Source organism: Brachyhypopomus gauderio, chromosome 19, assembly GCF_052324685.1.
Source record: "Brachyhypopomus gauderio isolate BG-103 chromosome 19, BGAUD_0.2, whole genome shotgun sequence".
Lineage (NCBI taxonomy): Eukaryota > Metazoa > Chordata > Actinopteri > Gymnotiformes > Hypopomidae > Brachyhypopomus > Brachyhypopomus gauderio.
Genome location: NC_135229.1, coordinates 1,883,356 through 1,895,855, shown reverse-complemented (window position 1 = coordinate 1,895,855; position 12,500 = coordinate 1,883,356). Strand labels below are relative to the sequence as shown.

The 12,500-nt window shown below is 50.0% G+C and overlaps 1 protein-coding gene across 1 annotated transcript in view; it reads left to right on the top strand.

Annotated features, from left to right (window-relative positions):
* Positions 1-12,500, top strand: part of ephb1 (EPH receptor B1) — a 110,603-nt gene that overhangs the window by 67,670 nt on the left and 30,433 nt on the right. The window contains exons 7-9 of the mRNA XM_076981300.1: positions 6,569-6,754; positions 7,590-7,837; positions 9,571-9,786. Coding sequence (XP_076837415.1) covers positions 6,569-6,754; positions 7,590-7,837; positions 9,571-9,786 — 650 coding nt within the window. The remainder of the gene's footprint in view (positions 1-6,568; positions 6,755-7,589; positions 7,838-9,570; positions 9,787-12,500) is intronic.

Sequence of the window (12,500 nt, the reverse complement as noted above, 5' to 3'; positions counted from 1 at the left end):
GAGTGTGTGTGTTGATCTGAGAAAGTGTACGCTGTGTTTGTGAGAGTGTGTTGATCTGAGAGTGTACGCTGTGTTTGTGAGAGTGTGTGTGTTGATCTGAGAGAGTGTACGCTGTGTTTGTGAGAGTGTGTCTTGATCTGAGAGAGTGTACGCTGTGTTTGTGAGAGTGTGTGTGTTGATCTGAGAGTGTACGCTGTGTTTGTGAGAGTGTGTGTGATGATCTGAGAGAGTGTACGCTGTGTTTGTGAGAGTGTGTGTGTGTTGATCTGAGAGTGTACGCTGTGTTTGTGAGAGTGTGTGTGATGATCTGAGAGTGTACGCTGTGTTTGTGAGAGTGTGTGTGATGATCTGAGAGTGTACGCTGTGTTTGTGAGAGTGTGTGTGTGTTGATCTGAGAGAGTGTACGCTGTGTTTGTGAGAGTGTGTGTGTGTGTTGATCTGAGAGAGTGTACGCTGTGTTTGTGAGAGTGTGTGTGTGTGTGTTGATCTGAGAGAGTGTACGCTGTGTTTGTGAGAGTGTGTGTGTGTTGATCTGAGAGAGTGTATGCTGTGTTTGTGAGCGTGGGTGTGTGTTGATCTGAGAGAGTGTACGCTGTGTTTGTGAGAGTGTGTGTGATGATCTGAGAGAGTGTACGCTGTGTTTGTGAGAGTGTGTGTGATGATCTGAGAGAGTGTACGCTGTGTTTGTGAGCGTGGGTTTGTGTTGATCTGAGAGAGTGTACGCTGTGTTTGTGAGAGTGTGTGTGATGATCTGAGAGAGTGTACGCTGTGTTTGTGAGCGTGGGTGTGTGTTGATCTGAGAGAGTACGCTGTGTTTGTGAGAGTGTGTGTGATGATCTGAGAGAGTGTACGCTGTGTTTGTGAGAGTGTGTGTGATGATCTGAGAGAGTGTACACTGTGTTTGTGAGCGTGGGTGTGCTGGTGCCGTAGCTTTATCTGTTTCATGTGACGAGTCTGAAACTGCGGGACAACTCCTGAACTCCTGAACTCAACAGTGAGAGATTTTCTCTGCCGGAGGGCGGAGTTTCTTAGTGGTGGTTGCCACGGACACGGACTTCCTCAGCTGTAAATATTCCACCAGTAGATTTGGAATCAGGGGACCGAGTTTCTGATTGAGTGTCCTGTCACTTTTATTTGGACCAATCAGCATTCTCTAGCGAGCAGTGGAGGCGGGGCCTGTGGGTCAGGACAAGCTTGTCCTGCAGGTAATGAGGAGTAAAGGTGATGCAGCCGTTCCTGTCATGTGTAACGAGACTTCATTATCCATATGAGTCAGAGATCTGATGACCAGACAGAAACACGTAGACACCAGACTGAAATGGGTCAATATCGTTCCTGTTCCTGTTTGAAACATATCTGAAACGTGACATCAGGGCCTTTATATTCACGTCTCCCAGTCAGTAATCTTTGATATTTAAGATAAGTGAGCTTTAACACGATGTACTGTCTTCTGGCTAAACTGTAGACAGCACGCTAGCCGAGAGGGTTTTGATATTATTGCAGCGTTACATCATGTTATTAGCTGATGTAGGCTTTCATGTCGTGCCCTCTTGATGTTTGACGTCATGTTTCTTTAAGTCCTCTGTAATGGCGTTATCATTTTGGGCTCACACTAATTCACTTTGTTCTCATATCTGGATTCATTTGCACTTTCTATCTGTCATTCTCTCTCTCTGCATGTCTTCCTGTTTTTCTCTTTCATACACACATATATACACACACACACACACACACACACATAAATGCTAATGTTCCCTCTCCCCACTGCAACCATTTCAGGCGTAAAGAGCAGTTTGCTAGCGTGTCGGGTTTATCTGTTTACCCGGTCCTGTGGGGCAGAGCTGCACAAGAAAATTGGATTCGATGCTATCAAAAAGAAAGAGAGAGAGGGAGAGGGAAGGGGAGAGAGAGGGGGGAGAGAGAGAGGAGGGGGGAAAAGCAGAGAGAAAGGGAGATGGAGGGAGAGAGATGGAGGGATAGAGGAAGAGAGAGTGAGGGATGGAGAGAGAGAGAGGGGCCCCATGCTGCAGTAAAGGACACATTTTCTCTGTGATGTAGAGCGAGCTGCTTGTTTATTTATTTATTCTCAATTCTCACACTTAAAAAATAAAGTTTTGAAAGTTTAGCTTTCACACTGAGCATTATTTATGGCGAATCCACCTGACTAATGTTACACTTTACTGTGTTGACGCTGACCTGTTGGCTAAGACGTCCCAGCACACGAGGAGTGTAAGAGTGAGATTTGATGTTAATTGCTGAGAGGTTTCACACTCTTGGCTGCAGTGTAATTGCTTTGAGGAACCCCAGTAGATCTTTGGTGAATGCGTTTGGAATACCACTACACCACAGTAATGAAACCAGCTCTGCTCCGTCTCACCGGTGGGCACTCCACGCTCTGCATGTTTCTGCTCGAACACGTCTCAACTCACCAAGGTCTCACTCGTGGCCTGATGAGACGAGCCCAGTTTGGAAGAGATGAGACATGAGACAATGTGTGAGAGTCACACGCCTGAGACGTGGAGACATTAGAGCCTCCGACCCCAGTCCTGTCCTTAATCCAGTCCTGGATTTTGTAATCACATGTAGTTACTAGGATACGTAATGACCAAATAATTGATTGGTCAACAGTATTGTCACAACATATAGGTAATAGAGAGGACAGAGAGACATGAGAGCTGTGATTTGTATACCTGTGAATTAACTACGAGTCATTACAAAATCCAGGACCGGATTTGCATTTTACAACCAAATCTAAATACCCTTTTTAGTGAGGGAGTGAAGGAATATTTGTGAACGTCCCAGTGACACATGGCTGTGATTGGTCTAGAGCTGTCTTTGAGGCCGGATTTGTCCAACTGTGATTGGTCTAGAGCTGTCTTTGAGGCCGGTTCTGTCCAACTGTGATTGGTCTAGAGCTGTCTTTGAGGCCGGATCTGTCCAACTGTGATTGGTCTAGAGCTGTCTTTGAGGTCGGATCTGTCCAACTGTGATTGGTCTAGAGCTGTCTTTGAGGCCGGATCTGTCCAACTGTGATTGGTCTAGAGCTGTCTTTGAGGCCGGATCTGTCCAACTGTGATTGGTCTAGAGCTGTCTTTGAGGTCGGATCTGTCCAACTGTGATTGGTCTAGAGCTGTCTTTGAGGCCGGATCTGTCCAACTGTGATTGGTCTAGAGCTGTCTTTGAGGCCGGATCTGTCCAACTGTGATTGGTCTAGAGCTGTCTTTGAGGCCGGATCTGTCAAACTATGATTGGTCTAGAGCTGTCTTTGAGGCCAATTCTGTCCAACTGTGATTGGTCTAGAGCTGTCTTTGAGGCCGGATCTGTTCACCTGTGATTGGTCTAGAGTTGTCTTTGAGGCCGGATCTGTCCAACTGTGATTGGTCTAGAGCTGTCTTTGAGGCCGGATCTGTCCAACTGTGATTGGTCTAGAGCTGTCTTTGAGGCCGGATCTGTCCAACTGTGATTGGTCTAGAGCTGTCTTTGAGGCCGGATCTGTCCAACTGTGATTGGTCTAGAGCTGTCTTTGAGGTCGGATCTGTCCAACTGTGATTGGTCTAGAGCTGTCTTTGAGGCCAGGTCTGTCCAACTGTGATTGGTCTAGAGCTGTCTTTGAGGCCGGATCTGTCCAACTGTGATTGGTCTAGAGCTGTCTTTGAGGTCGGATCTGTCCAACTGTGATTGGTCTAGAGCTGTCTTTGAGGCCGGATCTGTCCAACTGTGATTGGTCTAGAGCTGTCTTTGAGGCCGGATCTGTCCAACTGTGATTGGTCTAGAGCTGTCTTTGAGGCCGGATCTGTCCAACTGTGATTGGTCTAGAGCTGTCTTTGAGGCCGGATCTGTCCAACTGTGATTGGTCTAGAGCTGTCTTTGAGGCCGGATCTGTCCAACTGTGATTGGTCTAGAGCTGTCTTTGAGGCCGGATCTGTCAAACTATGATTGGTCTAGAGCTGTCTTTGAGGCCAATTCTGTCCAACTGCGATTGGTCTAGAGCTGTCTTTGAGGCCGGATCTGTTCACCTGCGATTGGTCTAGAGTTGTCTTTGAGGCCGGATCTGTCCAACTGTGATTGGTCTAGAGCTGTCTTTGAGGCCGGATCTGTCCAACTGTGATTGGTCTAGAGCTGTCTTTGAGGCCGGATCTGTCCAACTGTGATTGGTCTAGAGCTGTCTTTGAGGCCGGATCTGTCCAACTGTGATTGGTCTAGAGCTGTCTTTGAGGCCGGATCTGTCCAACTGTGATTGGTCTAGAGCTGTCTTTGAGGCCGGATCTGTCCAACTGTGATTGGTCTAGAGCTGTCTTTGAGGTCGGATCTGTCCAACTGTGATTGGTCTAGAGCTGTCTTTGAGGCCGGATCTGTCCAACTGTGATTGGTCTAGAGCTGTCTTTGAGGCCGGATCTGTCCAACTGTGATTGGTCTAGAGCTGTCTTTGAGGTCGGATCTGTCCAACTGTGATTGGTCTAGAGCTGTCTTTGAGGCCGGATCTGTCCAACTGTGATTGGTCTAGAGCTGTCTTTGAGGCCGGATCTGTCCAACTGTGATTGGTCTAGAGCTGTCTTTGAGGTCGGATCTGTCCAACTGTGATTGGTCTAGAGCTGTCTTTGAGGCCGGATCTGTCCAACTGTGATTGGTCTAGAGCTGTCTTTGAGGCCGGATCTGTCAAACTGTGATTGGTCTAGAGCTGTCTTTGAGGCCAATTCTGTCCAACTGTGATTGGTCTAGAGCTGTCTTTGAGGCCGGATCTGTTCACCTGTGATTGGTCTAGAGTTGTCTTTGAGGCCGGATCTGTCCAACTGTGATTGGTCTAGAGCTGTCTTTGAGGCCGGATCTGTCCAACTGTGATTGGTCTAGAGCTGTCTTTGAGGCCGGATCTGTCCAACTGTGATTGGTCTAGAGCTGTCTTTGAGGCCGGATCTGTCCAACTGTGATTGGTCTAGAGCTGTCTTTGAGGCCGGATCTGTCCAACTGTGATTGGTCTAGAGCTGTCTTTGAGGTCGGATCTGTCCAACTGTGATTGGTCTAGAGCTGTCTTTGAGGCCGGATCTGTCCAACTGTGATTGGTCTAGAGCTGTCTTTGAGGCCGGATCTGTCCAACTGTGATTGGTCTAGAGCTGTCTTTGAGGCCGGATCTGTCCAACTGTGATTGGTCTAGAGCTGTCTTTGAGGCCGGATCTGTCCAACTGTGATTGGTCTAGAGCTGTCTTTGAGGCCGGATCTGTCCAACTGTGATTGGTCTAGAGCTGTCTTTGAGGTCGGATCTGTCCAACTGTGATTGGTCTAGAGCTGTCTTTGAGGCCGGATCTGTCCAACTGTGATTGGTCTAGAGCTGTCTTTGAGGCCGGATCTGTCCAACTGTGATTGGTCTAGAGCTGTCTTTGAGGTCGGATCTGTCCAACTGTGATTGGTCTAGAGCTGTCTTTGAGGCCGGATCTGTCCAACTGTGATTGGTCTAGAGCTGTCTTTGAGGCCGGATCTGTCCAACTGTGATTGGTCTAGAGCTGTCTTTGAGGCCGGATCTGTCAAACTATGATTGGTCTAGAGCTGTCTTTGAGGCCAATTCTGTCCAACTGCGATTGGTCTAGAGCTGTCTTTGAGGCCGGATCTGTTCACCTGTGATTGGTCTAGAGTTGTCTTTGAGGCCGGATCTGTCCAACTGTGATTGGTCTAGAGCTGTCTTTGAGGCCGGATCTGTCCAACTGTGATTGGTCTAGAGCTGTCTTTGAGGCCGGATCTGTCCAACTGTGATTGGTCTAGAGCTGTCTTTGAGGCCGGATCTGTCCAACTGTGATTGGTCTAGAGCTGTCTTTGAGGCCGGATCTGTCCAACTGTGATTGGTCTAGAGCTGTCTTTGAGGCCGGATCTGTCCAACTGTGATTGGTCTAGAGCTGTCTTTGAGGTCGGATCTGTCCAACTGTGATTGGTCTAGAGCTGTCTTTGAGGCCGGATCTGTCCAACTGTGATTGGTCTAGAGCTGTCTTTGAGGCCGGATCTGTCCAACTGTGATTGGTCTAGAGCTGTCTTTGAGGTCGGATCTGTCCAACTGTGATTGGTCTAGAGCTGTCTTTGAGGCCGGATCTGTCCAACTGTGATTGGTCTAGAGCTGTCTTTGAGGCCGGATCTGTCCAACTGTGATTGGTCTAGAGCTGTCTTTGAGGTCGGATCTGTCCAACTGTGATTGGTCTAGAGCTGTCTTTGAGGCCGGATCTGTCCAACTGTGATTGGTCTAGAGCTGTCTTTGAGGCCGGATCTGTCCAACTGTGATTGGTCTAGAGCTGTCTTTGAGGCCGGATCTGTCAAACTATGATTGATCTAGAGCTGTCTTTGAGGCCAATTCTGTCCAACTGTGATTGGTCTAGAGCTGTCTTTGAGGCCGGATCTGTTCACCTGTGATTGGTCTAGAGTTGTCTTTGAGGCCGGATCTGTCCAACTGTGATTGGTCTAGAGCTGTCTTTGAGGCCGGATCTGTCCAACTGTGATTGATCTAGAGCTGTCTTTGAGGCCGGATCTGTCCAACTGTGATTGGTCTAGAGCTGTCTTTGAGGCTGGATCTGTCCAACTGTGATTGGTCTAGAGCTGTCTTTGAGGCCGGATCTGTCCAACTGCCACACGCCACTTGGCTGCTCGAGTCTTCCCGGCTCTCCTGGGATGAAAATCTACATCGACCCCTTCACCTACGAGGACCCCAACGAGGCCGTGCGAGAGTTCGCCAAGGAGATTGATGTCTCCACCGTCAAAATCGAGGAGGTGATCGGAGCAGGTGGGTTTGACCGTTTAGCTCCTCCCATGTGTGAGCAAAAGGTGTGTCTAAAGGGGATTTGGGGCGGGGCTAATGCAGTTACACAGGTAATACTTCCCTCGGTATGCACCAATCAGAGCAGTTCATGGTACTTTCTTGGCCAGTCATGTGTTGGTTTGCACACACATGTTGTTGAATATGCCAAAGTGTTAAGATAACACGTTATCAATCTCTAAAAGGAAATTGGAGTGAAATTAAAGTTAATGTATGTGTTGTGTGCACACACATTTGGGGACGCACCTGGTACACTTCCTGTGTTGGTACAAACCAGCACATATGCCAGCCTGTACGCCGTCACAGAAACATCCAGGAGACGCTGCCTCAGCTGGGAGGCGTATACCCTTATTAGCTAATGCTAATGCTAAAGCTAATCAATCTGGTGTTGAAGGTTCCTGGGACGTATCACGAGGGTTGAGGTGCTGGGGACACTGTGAATCGTTTCTACCTGATAATGGGCATGTAACCGAACATTTCAGTAGAGCACGGTGATGTTACATGATGTACCGTTTTAACAGGGCTGAATTATTTGGCTAAAACCTGCATGCAAAAATGTCATTTAACAAATGTTGTTTGCACGTAATACTGTATGGAACAAAGAATAAAGATGGATTAAGAAAGTGGTGGGTCTGTGTAGGAGAACACGCTAGCAATGTCCGCTAGCAATGGATAAACCAGCTGCTTCCTGCTAGTGAACTCAATAGGGGGCGTGTCTCAGTATCTCTTAATTGCAGATGTATTTGCATAAGGAGTAATCGGTGGCCCTGATTGGTGGAGAGTTTTCTCCTCTTCCCCACAGGTGAGTTTGGGGAAGTATACAAGGGTCGCCTGAAGCTTCCAGGCAAGAGAGAAATCCACGTGGCCATCAAAACACTGAAGGCAGGGTACTCGGAGAAGCAGAGGCGGGACTTCCTGTCCGAGGCGTCCATCATGGGCCAGTTCGACCACCCCAACATCATTCGTCTGGAGGGCGTGGTCACGAAGAGCCGGCCGGTGATGATCGTGACTGAGTTCATGGAGAACGGTGCGCTGGACTCGTTTCTCCGGGTAAGACAGCAGATATCAGAGATGCGCCTACACAAGATGCTATTAGACTGGACTCTAATGTAATTAGACACTTCAGATCAAGTGATTCATCAGAGAAATGAGAATAATTGGAATTGAACAGAATCATTTTATTTGTACTGTGGAACATCACACCCTGAATTGGTTTTAAATTGCCTCTACTCGTTGCTGTTGTACATGGAGGTGTGTGTAGGGAAGTGTGTGGGTGTGTGTGTGTGTGTGTGTGTGAACATAAGGGGTTTCAGTGCTTAAGTCAACGTTCATCTCGGTCCTTCTTCAAGCGTACCGATTGTCTTTCTCACTCTCTTTGATCTGATGCCGTTCTTTGAAGTTGGCTTTGCAGCAGCAGACCTCCGTCGTGTGGCCCCAACAATCCCCCCCTCCGGCCCCGCCTCCACCCCCTGCTGGTCCCGCCTACACCCCCACTGGCTCCGCCTTTGGTAGCGTGCATGTTTTAGTTCAAAGCTTCTTGCGGCGGACAGCGAGGTGGAAGTTTAACTTTCCCTTTCTACAAAAACACAGGAGGGGTCTTTTCTCCCGCCGTGCTAGTTTATGTACTTTAGTTTTTGATTTATTTCTTATTTTTAAAAACATGTTTCAAACGTAGCGATAAGTGGCAGGGCTTAAGATAAGAAGTAGCTCTGAAGTTGAAGACACAGAGAACAGACAGATGAAACGTGTGTAGGAATCAGGACGCCTGATCCAAGCACAGGGCCAGTGAGGGTCACATCTACGCCCGGCCCGTCAGGGCGTGACTTTAGCAGCATGCGGAAAAGGTGGTGTGAGGGTGTGGAGGGGTGTGGAGGTATGGGGGTGTGCGGCGTGTGGTGGTGTGAGGGTGTGGAGGTATGGGGGTGTGCGGCATGTGGTGGTGTGAGGGTGTGGAGGTATGGGGGTGTGCGGCGTGTGAGGGGTGTGGAGGTATGGGGGTGTGCGGCGTGTGGTGGTGTGGAGGTATGGGGGTGTGCGGCGTGTGGTGGTGTGAGGGTGTGGAGGTATGGGGGTGTGCGGCGTGTGGTGGTGTGGAGGTATGGGGGTGTGCGGCGTGTGGTGGTGTGAGGGTGTGGAGGTATGGGGGTGTGCGGCGTGTGGTGGTGTGAGGGGTGTGGAGGTATGGGGGTGTGCGGCGTGTGGTGGTGTGAGGGTGTGGAGGTGTTGGTGGTGTGGCACTATGACTATAAGACCTGTAGAACCTCCCACGCTACACTACTGCACCATTTCCTTCCGTTCTGGTTTTCTTCAATATCATCAACTCGGTCCGCGTGATCCAGGAGTCTCAGTGCTCCACACGTGTGGTCATATTCCACCATGTGTGTGATTCTGCTCAGCCCATTATCATGTAAAGGGATGTCAGAAGTAGGGGACGTGTTTCTGAACACCCAGATCTCCAGTGATCTCCAATGATCTCCATGTGCTGCAGTGTCGACCTATTGAAACCACATGCATCATTTGATCACAGTCAGGATTAGCCGTGAGTGCAGTAGCACACAGCGCCCCCCGGAGGTCGTCCTCCGAAAGCCCTGAGCTCCAACCCTGATTCAGCACACACACACACCAGCTGATAAGGGGGTTCACAACAGCCAGGTGTGTTTGATTAGAGCTGGAAACAACTTCTCCAGGAACCCCGACCCCTGAGGAATTGCTGTCAAGCACTGTATGACATTCTGATGTGTGTGTGTGTGTGTGTGTGTGTGTGTGGTGCATCGCCATGGCAGCAAAACGATGGCCAGTTCACAGTCATCCAGCTGGTGGGGATGATGAGAGGTATCGGTGCAGGTATGAAGTATCTCTCGGAGATGAACTACGTCCACCGGGATCTGGCCGCCCGTAACATCCTGGTCAACAGCAACCTGGTGTGCAAGGTGTCGGACTTTGGGCTGTCCCGCTACCTGCAGGAGGACACATCCGACCCCACCTACACCAGCTCTCTGGTAAGACATCCGACCCCACCTACACCAGCTCTCTGGTTCTACCCCTCCCACAGGGTTCTACCCCTCCCACAGGGTTCTACCCCTCCCACAGGGTTCTACCCCTCTCACAGGGTTCAGCCCCTCCTACAGGGTTCAACCCCTCCCACACAGTTCAGCCCTTCCTACAAGGTTCAGCCCCTCCCACAGAGTCCAGCCCCTCCCACAGGGTTCTACCCCTCCCACAGGGTTCTACCCCTCTCACAGGGTTCAGCCCCTCCTACAGGGTTCAACCCCTCCCACACAGTTCAGCCCTTCCTACAAGGTTCAGCCCCTCCCACAGGGTTCAGCCCCTCCCACAGGGTTCAGCCCCTCCCACAGGGTTCAGCCCTTCCTACAGGGTTCAACCCCTCCCACAGGGTTCAGTCCCTGTTCACTGACGTGACTAAATGCCATCTCATCTGATCACCACCTGAATTCATTTTGTGTGTAATCAAAACCTGAGAATCGGCTTCAGCCAATCAGCTTTCCCGATGCTTCCCGAACCTCCTGGGTGGGTGTTATTAGCAGACAGACGGGGCTTTGCTTGCTGGTGCTGTGTGCTGTCCTGCGTGGTGGCGGTCGGGGGGTCGTGGTACCCCTGCAGGTGGGCCCCCGCTCGCCCTCACACCCCGAGAGGGCCCGTTTAAGGGCAGGTGTGACAGACGGCCTGCTGTCAAGCACATCACCACGGCGAAGGCAGCCATGAGACGGCAGACCCCCCCGCCCGGCCGTTCCCCTGAACTCTCCTGGGGGGGGGGGGGCGTGAGCGCCCGCGGAGACTGCTGATTGGACGCAAGACATAAAAGAAGTGTGAAGAGCATGTGTGAGAAGAGAAGTGGGGCTCGGTTTCCTGGGCAACAGAAATAATTACCCCCCGGGGCAGATGTTTCTCCTTGTGTACCTACACACACACACACACACATTTGCGTTATCTTTACTCATGTTGACCTCATGAATTGTTTGAGTGCGTGTGTGTGTGTGCGTGTGTTGGTATTCACATGCATACTCTTAATTAGTCTGCTGTCCGTGTGTGACCTCTCCTCTCTGACCTCACCGCTATGAGCCAATAGCACGTGAGGCCACACCTCTGAGCCAATCAGATGCAAGGCCACCATGTCAGTGCTGTGGGGGGGGCTGTGTTAGGGCAGCTTTGAGATTTAATGCAGCATCGGCCTCCTTCACATTAATCACCTCTTTTCTCTCTTTTTTTCTCAACTTTTTCCCCCGTTTTTCTTCCCATAATTCCGTGTGCTTTGCCAATTAGGCTGCTTGAGTGTCGCCCCCATGTCCACCAGGAAGTGGAGAGCTTAATTGTATTTCATTAGCCCCCCCGGTTCAGATGAAGTGGTGGGAGGGGCTGGATGGACCTCATCGTCCACGCTGGAGATGTTTCAGTACAGAAACACCAGCACTCGTCCTGCAGCCCACCACAGGCCCACTGCCTCTCCATCTGTCCATCCCTTCATTCATATTTTGATCTTTTATTGCATCCATCCATCAGTCCATCTGTCAACCATCCATCCATCCATCCATCTATCCATCCATACTGTTACTGAACGTCTCTTTAACCTTTAAACAAAGCATCTTGCACATTGTTTCATTTTGGCAGCTTGGCGTAACTGTGGTGACCTTTTTAATGCCTCCGTCCTAATGCCCTGCTACCCCAGAACAAGCCACCCCCACCCCTCAACCCTTCTACCCCCCCTGGGGCAGACACAAACAGCCTGTCAGTCTGCACACTGTTCCTGGGGAACGCCGGCTGGGTTGGAGATGTCTCATGGTAGAAGATTGCTACTGCTATCAGACATAATACCTCGCCAAACACCCCCAGAGCGTCTGATACATGGTTTGAATAATTGGAGGTATTCGTGGAAGCCGATCATTTTCTGAAAACGTTGCTGATGTTTTGCGTTTCCAAAGAAACTTGGACACTTGGACAGTAACACGTTTGACATTTGAGCACACAGAAAGGTCTAGAAGGTCACGCAGTGTGAGAGAGAGAACATCGAGGATAGCAGCGAAGAAGAAGGCAGCCATGATGTTGAGGCAGTAACCACCCACAGATCACCGACAGAATGTGCCGTCCATGAAGACATGATCGTGAGACGCGGTCTCTGAACAACACTTACACTCTTGAGGACAGAACCTGATTGGATGGAGCTCAGTGCTGCTAAAGTTTCATTTGAGGGGAAGATCACCACTAGTAGTAAACAAGTTGTGTGTTTGTGTGTGTGTGTGTGTGTGTGTGTGTGTGTGTGTGCATGCACATTTTATATGACAGAAATATCAGGTCTGACCTAAACCAGCAGTTTATTATGTTTTCCTAAAGAACTAGTTCCCTCCCGCTTTCTCTCTCTCCCCCCCCCGGAATCACCTCCTGCTGTTTCTGTCCCTGGGTTCAGTCCGTCTGTTGTGCAGTGCTGGTAAATCGCAGGTATGATCTCTATCTCGCCACGTCTGTTGGAGACGTCTGACCCCCAGCACCGCCGTGTGAAGACAAGCAGCTTCGTCTCTTCTCAAAACTCAGCGTCCTAATGATGACACAAATGCTTCAAAACAGGACAAACGTGTTTACACATTGTCCTGATTTAGAAAGTGAGGTCTGGCGTGGGTGTGTGGTGGGAGACCGAGCACTCCGTTTTGCTTGGTTATGTCTGATGGTCCTGCATGTGTGTGAAGGCTGGAGAATGGAACCC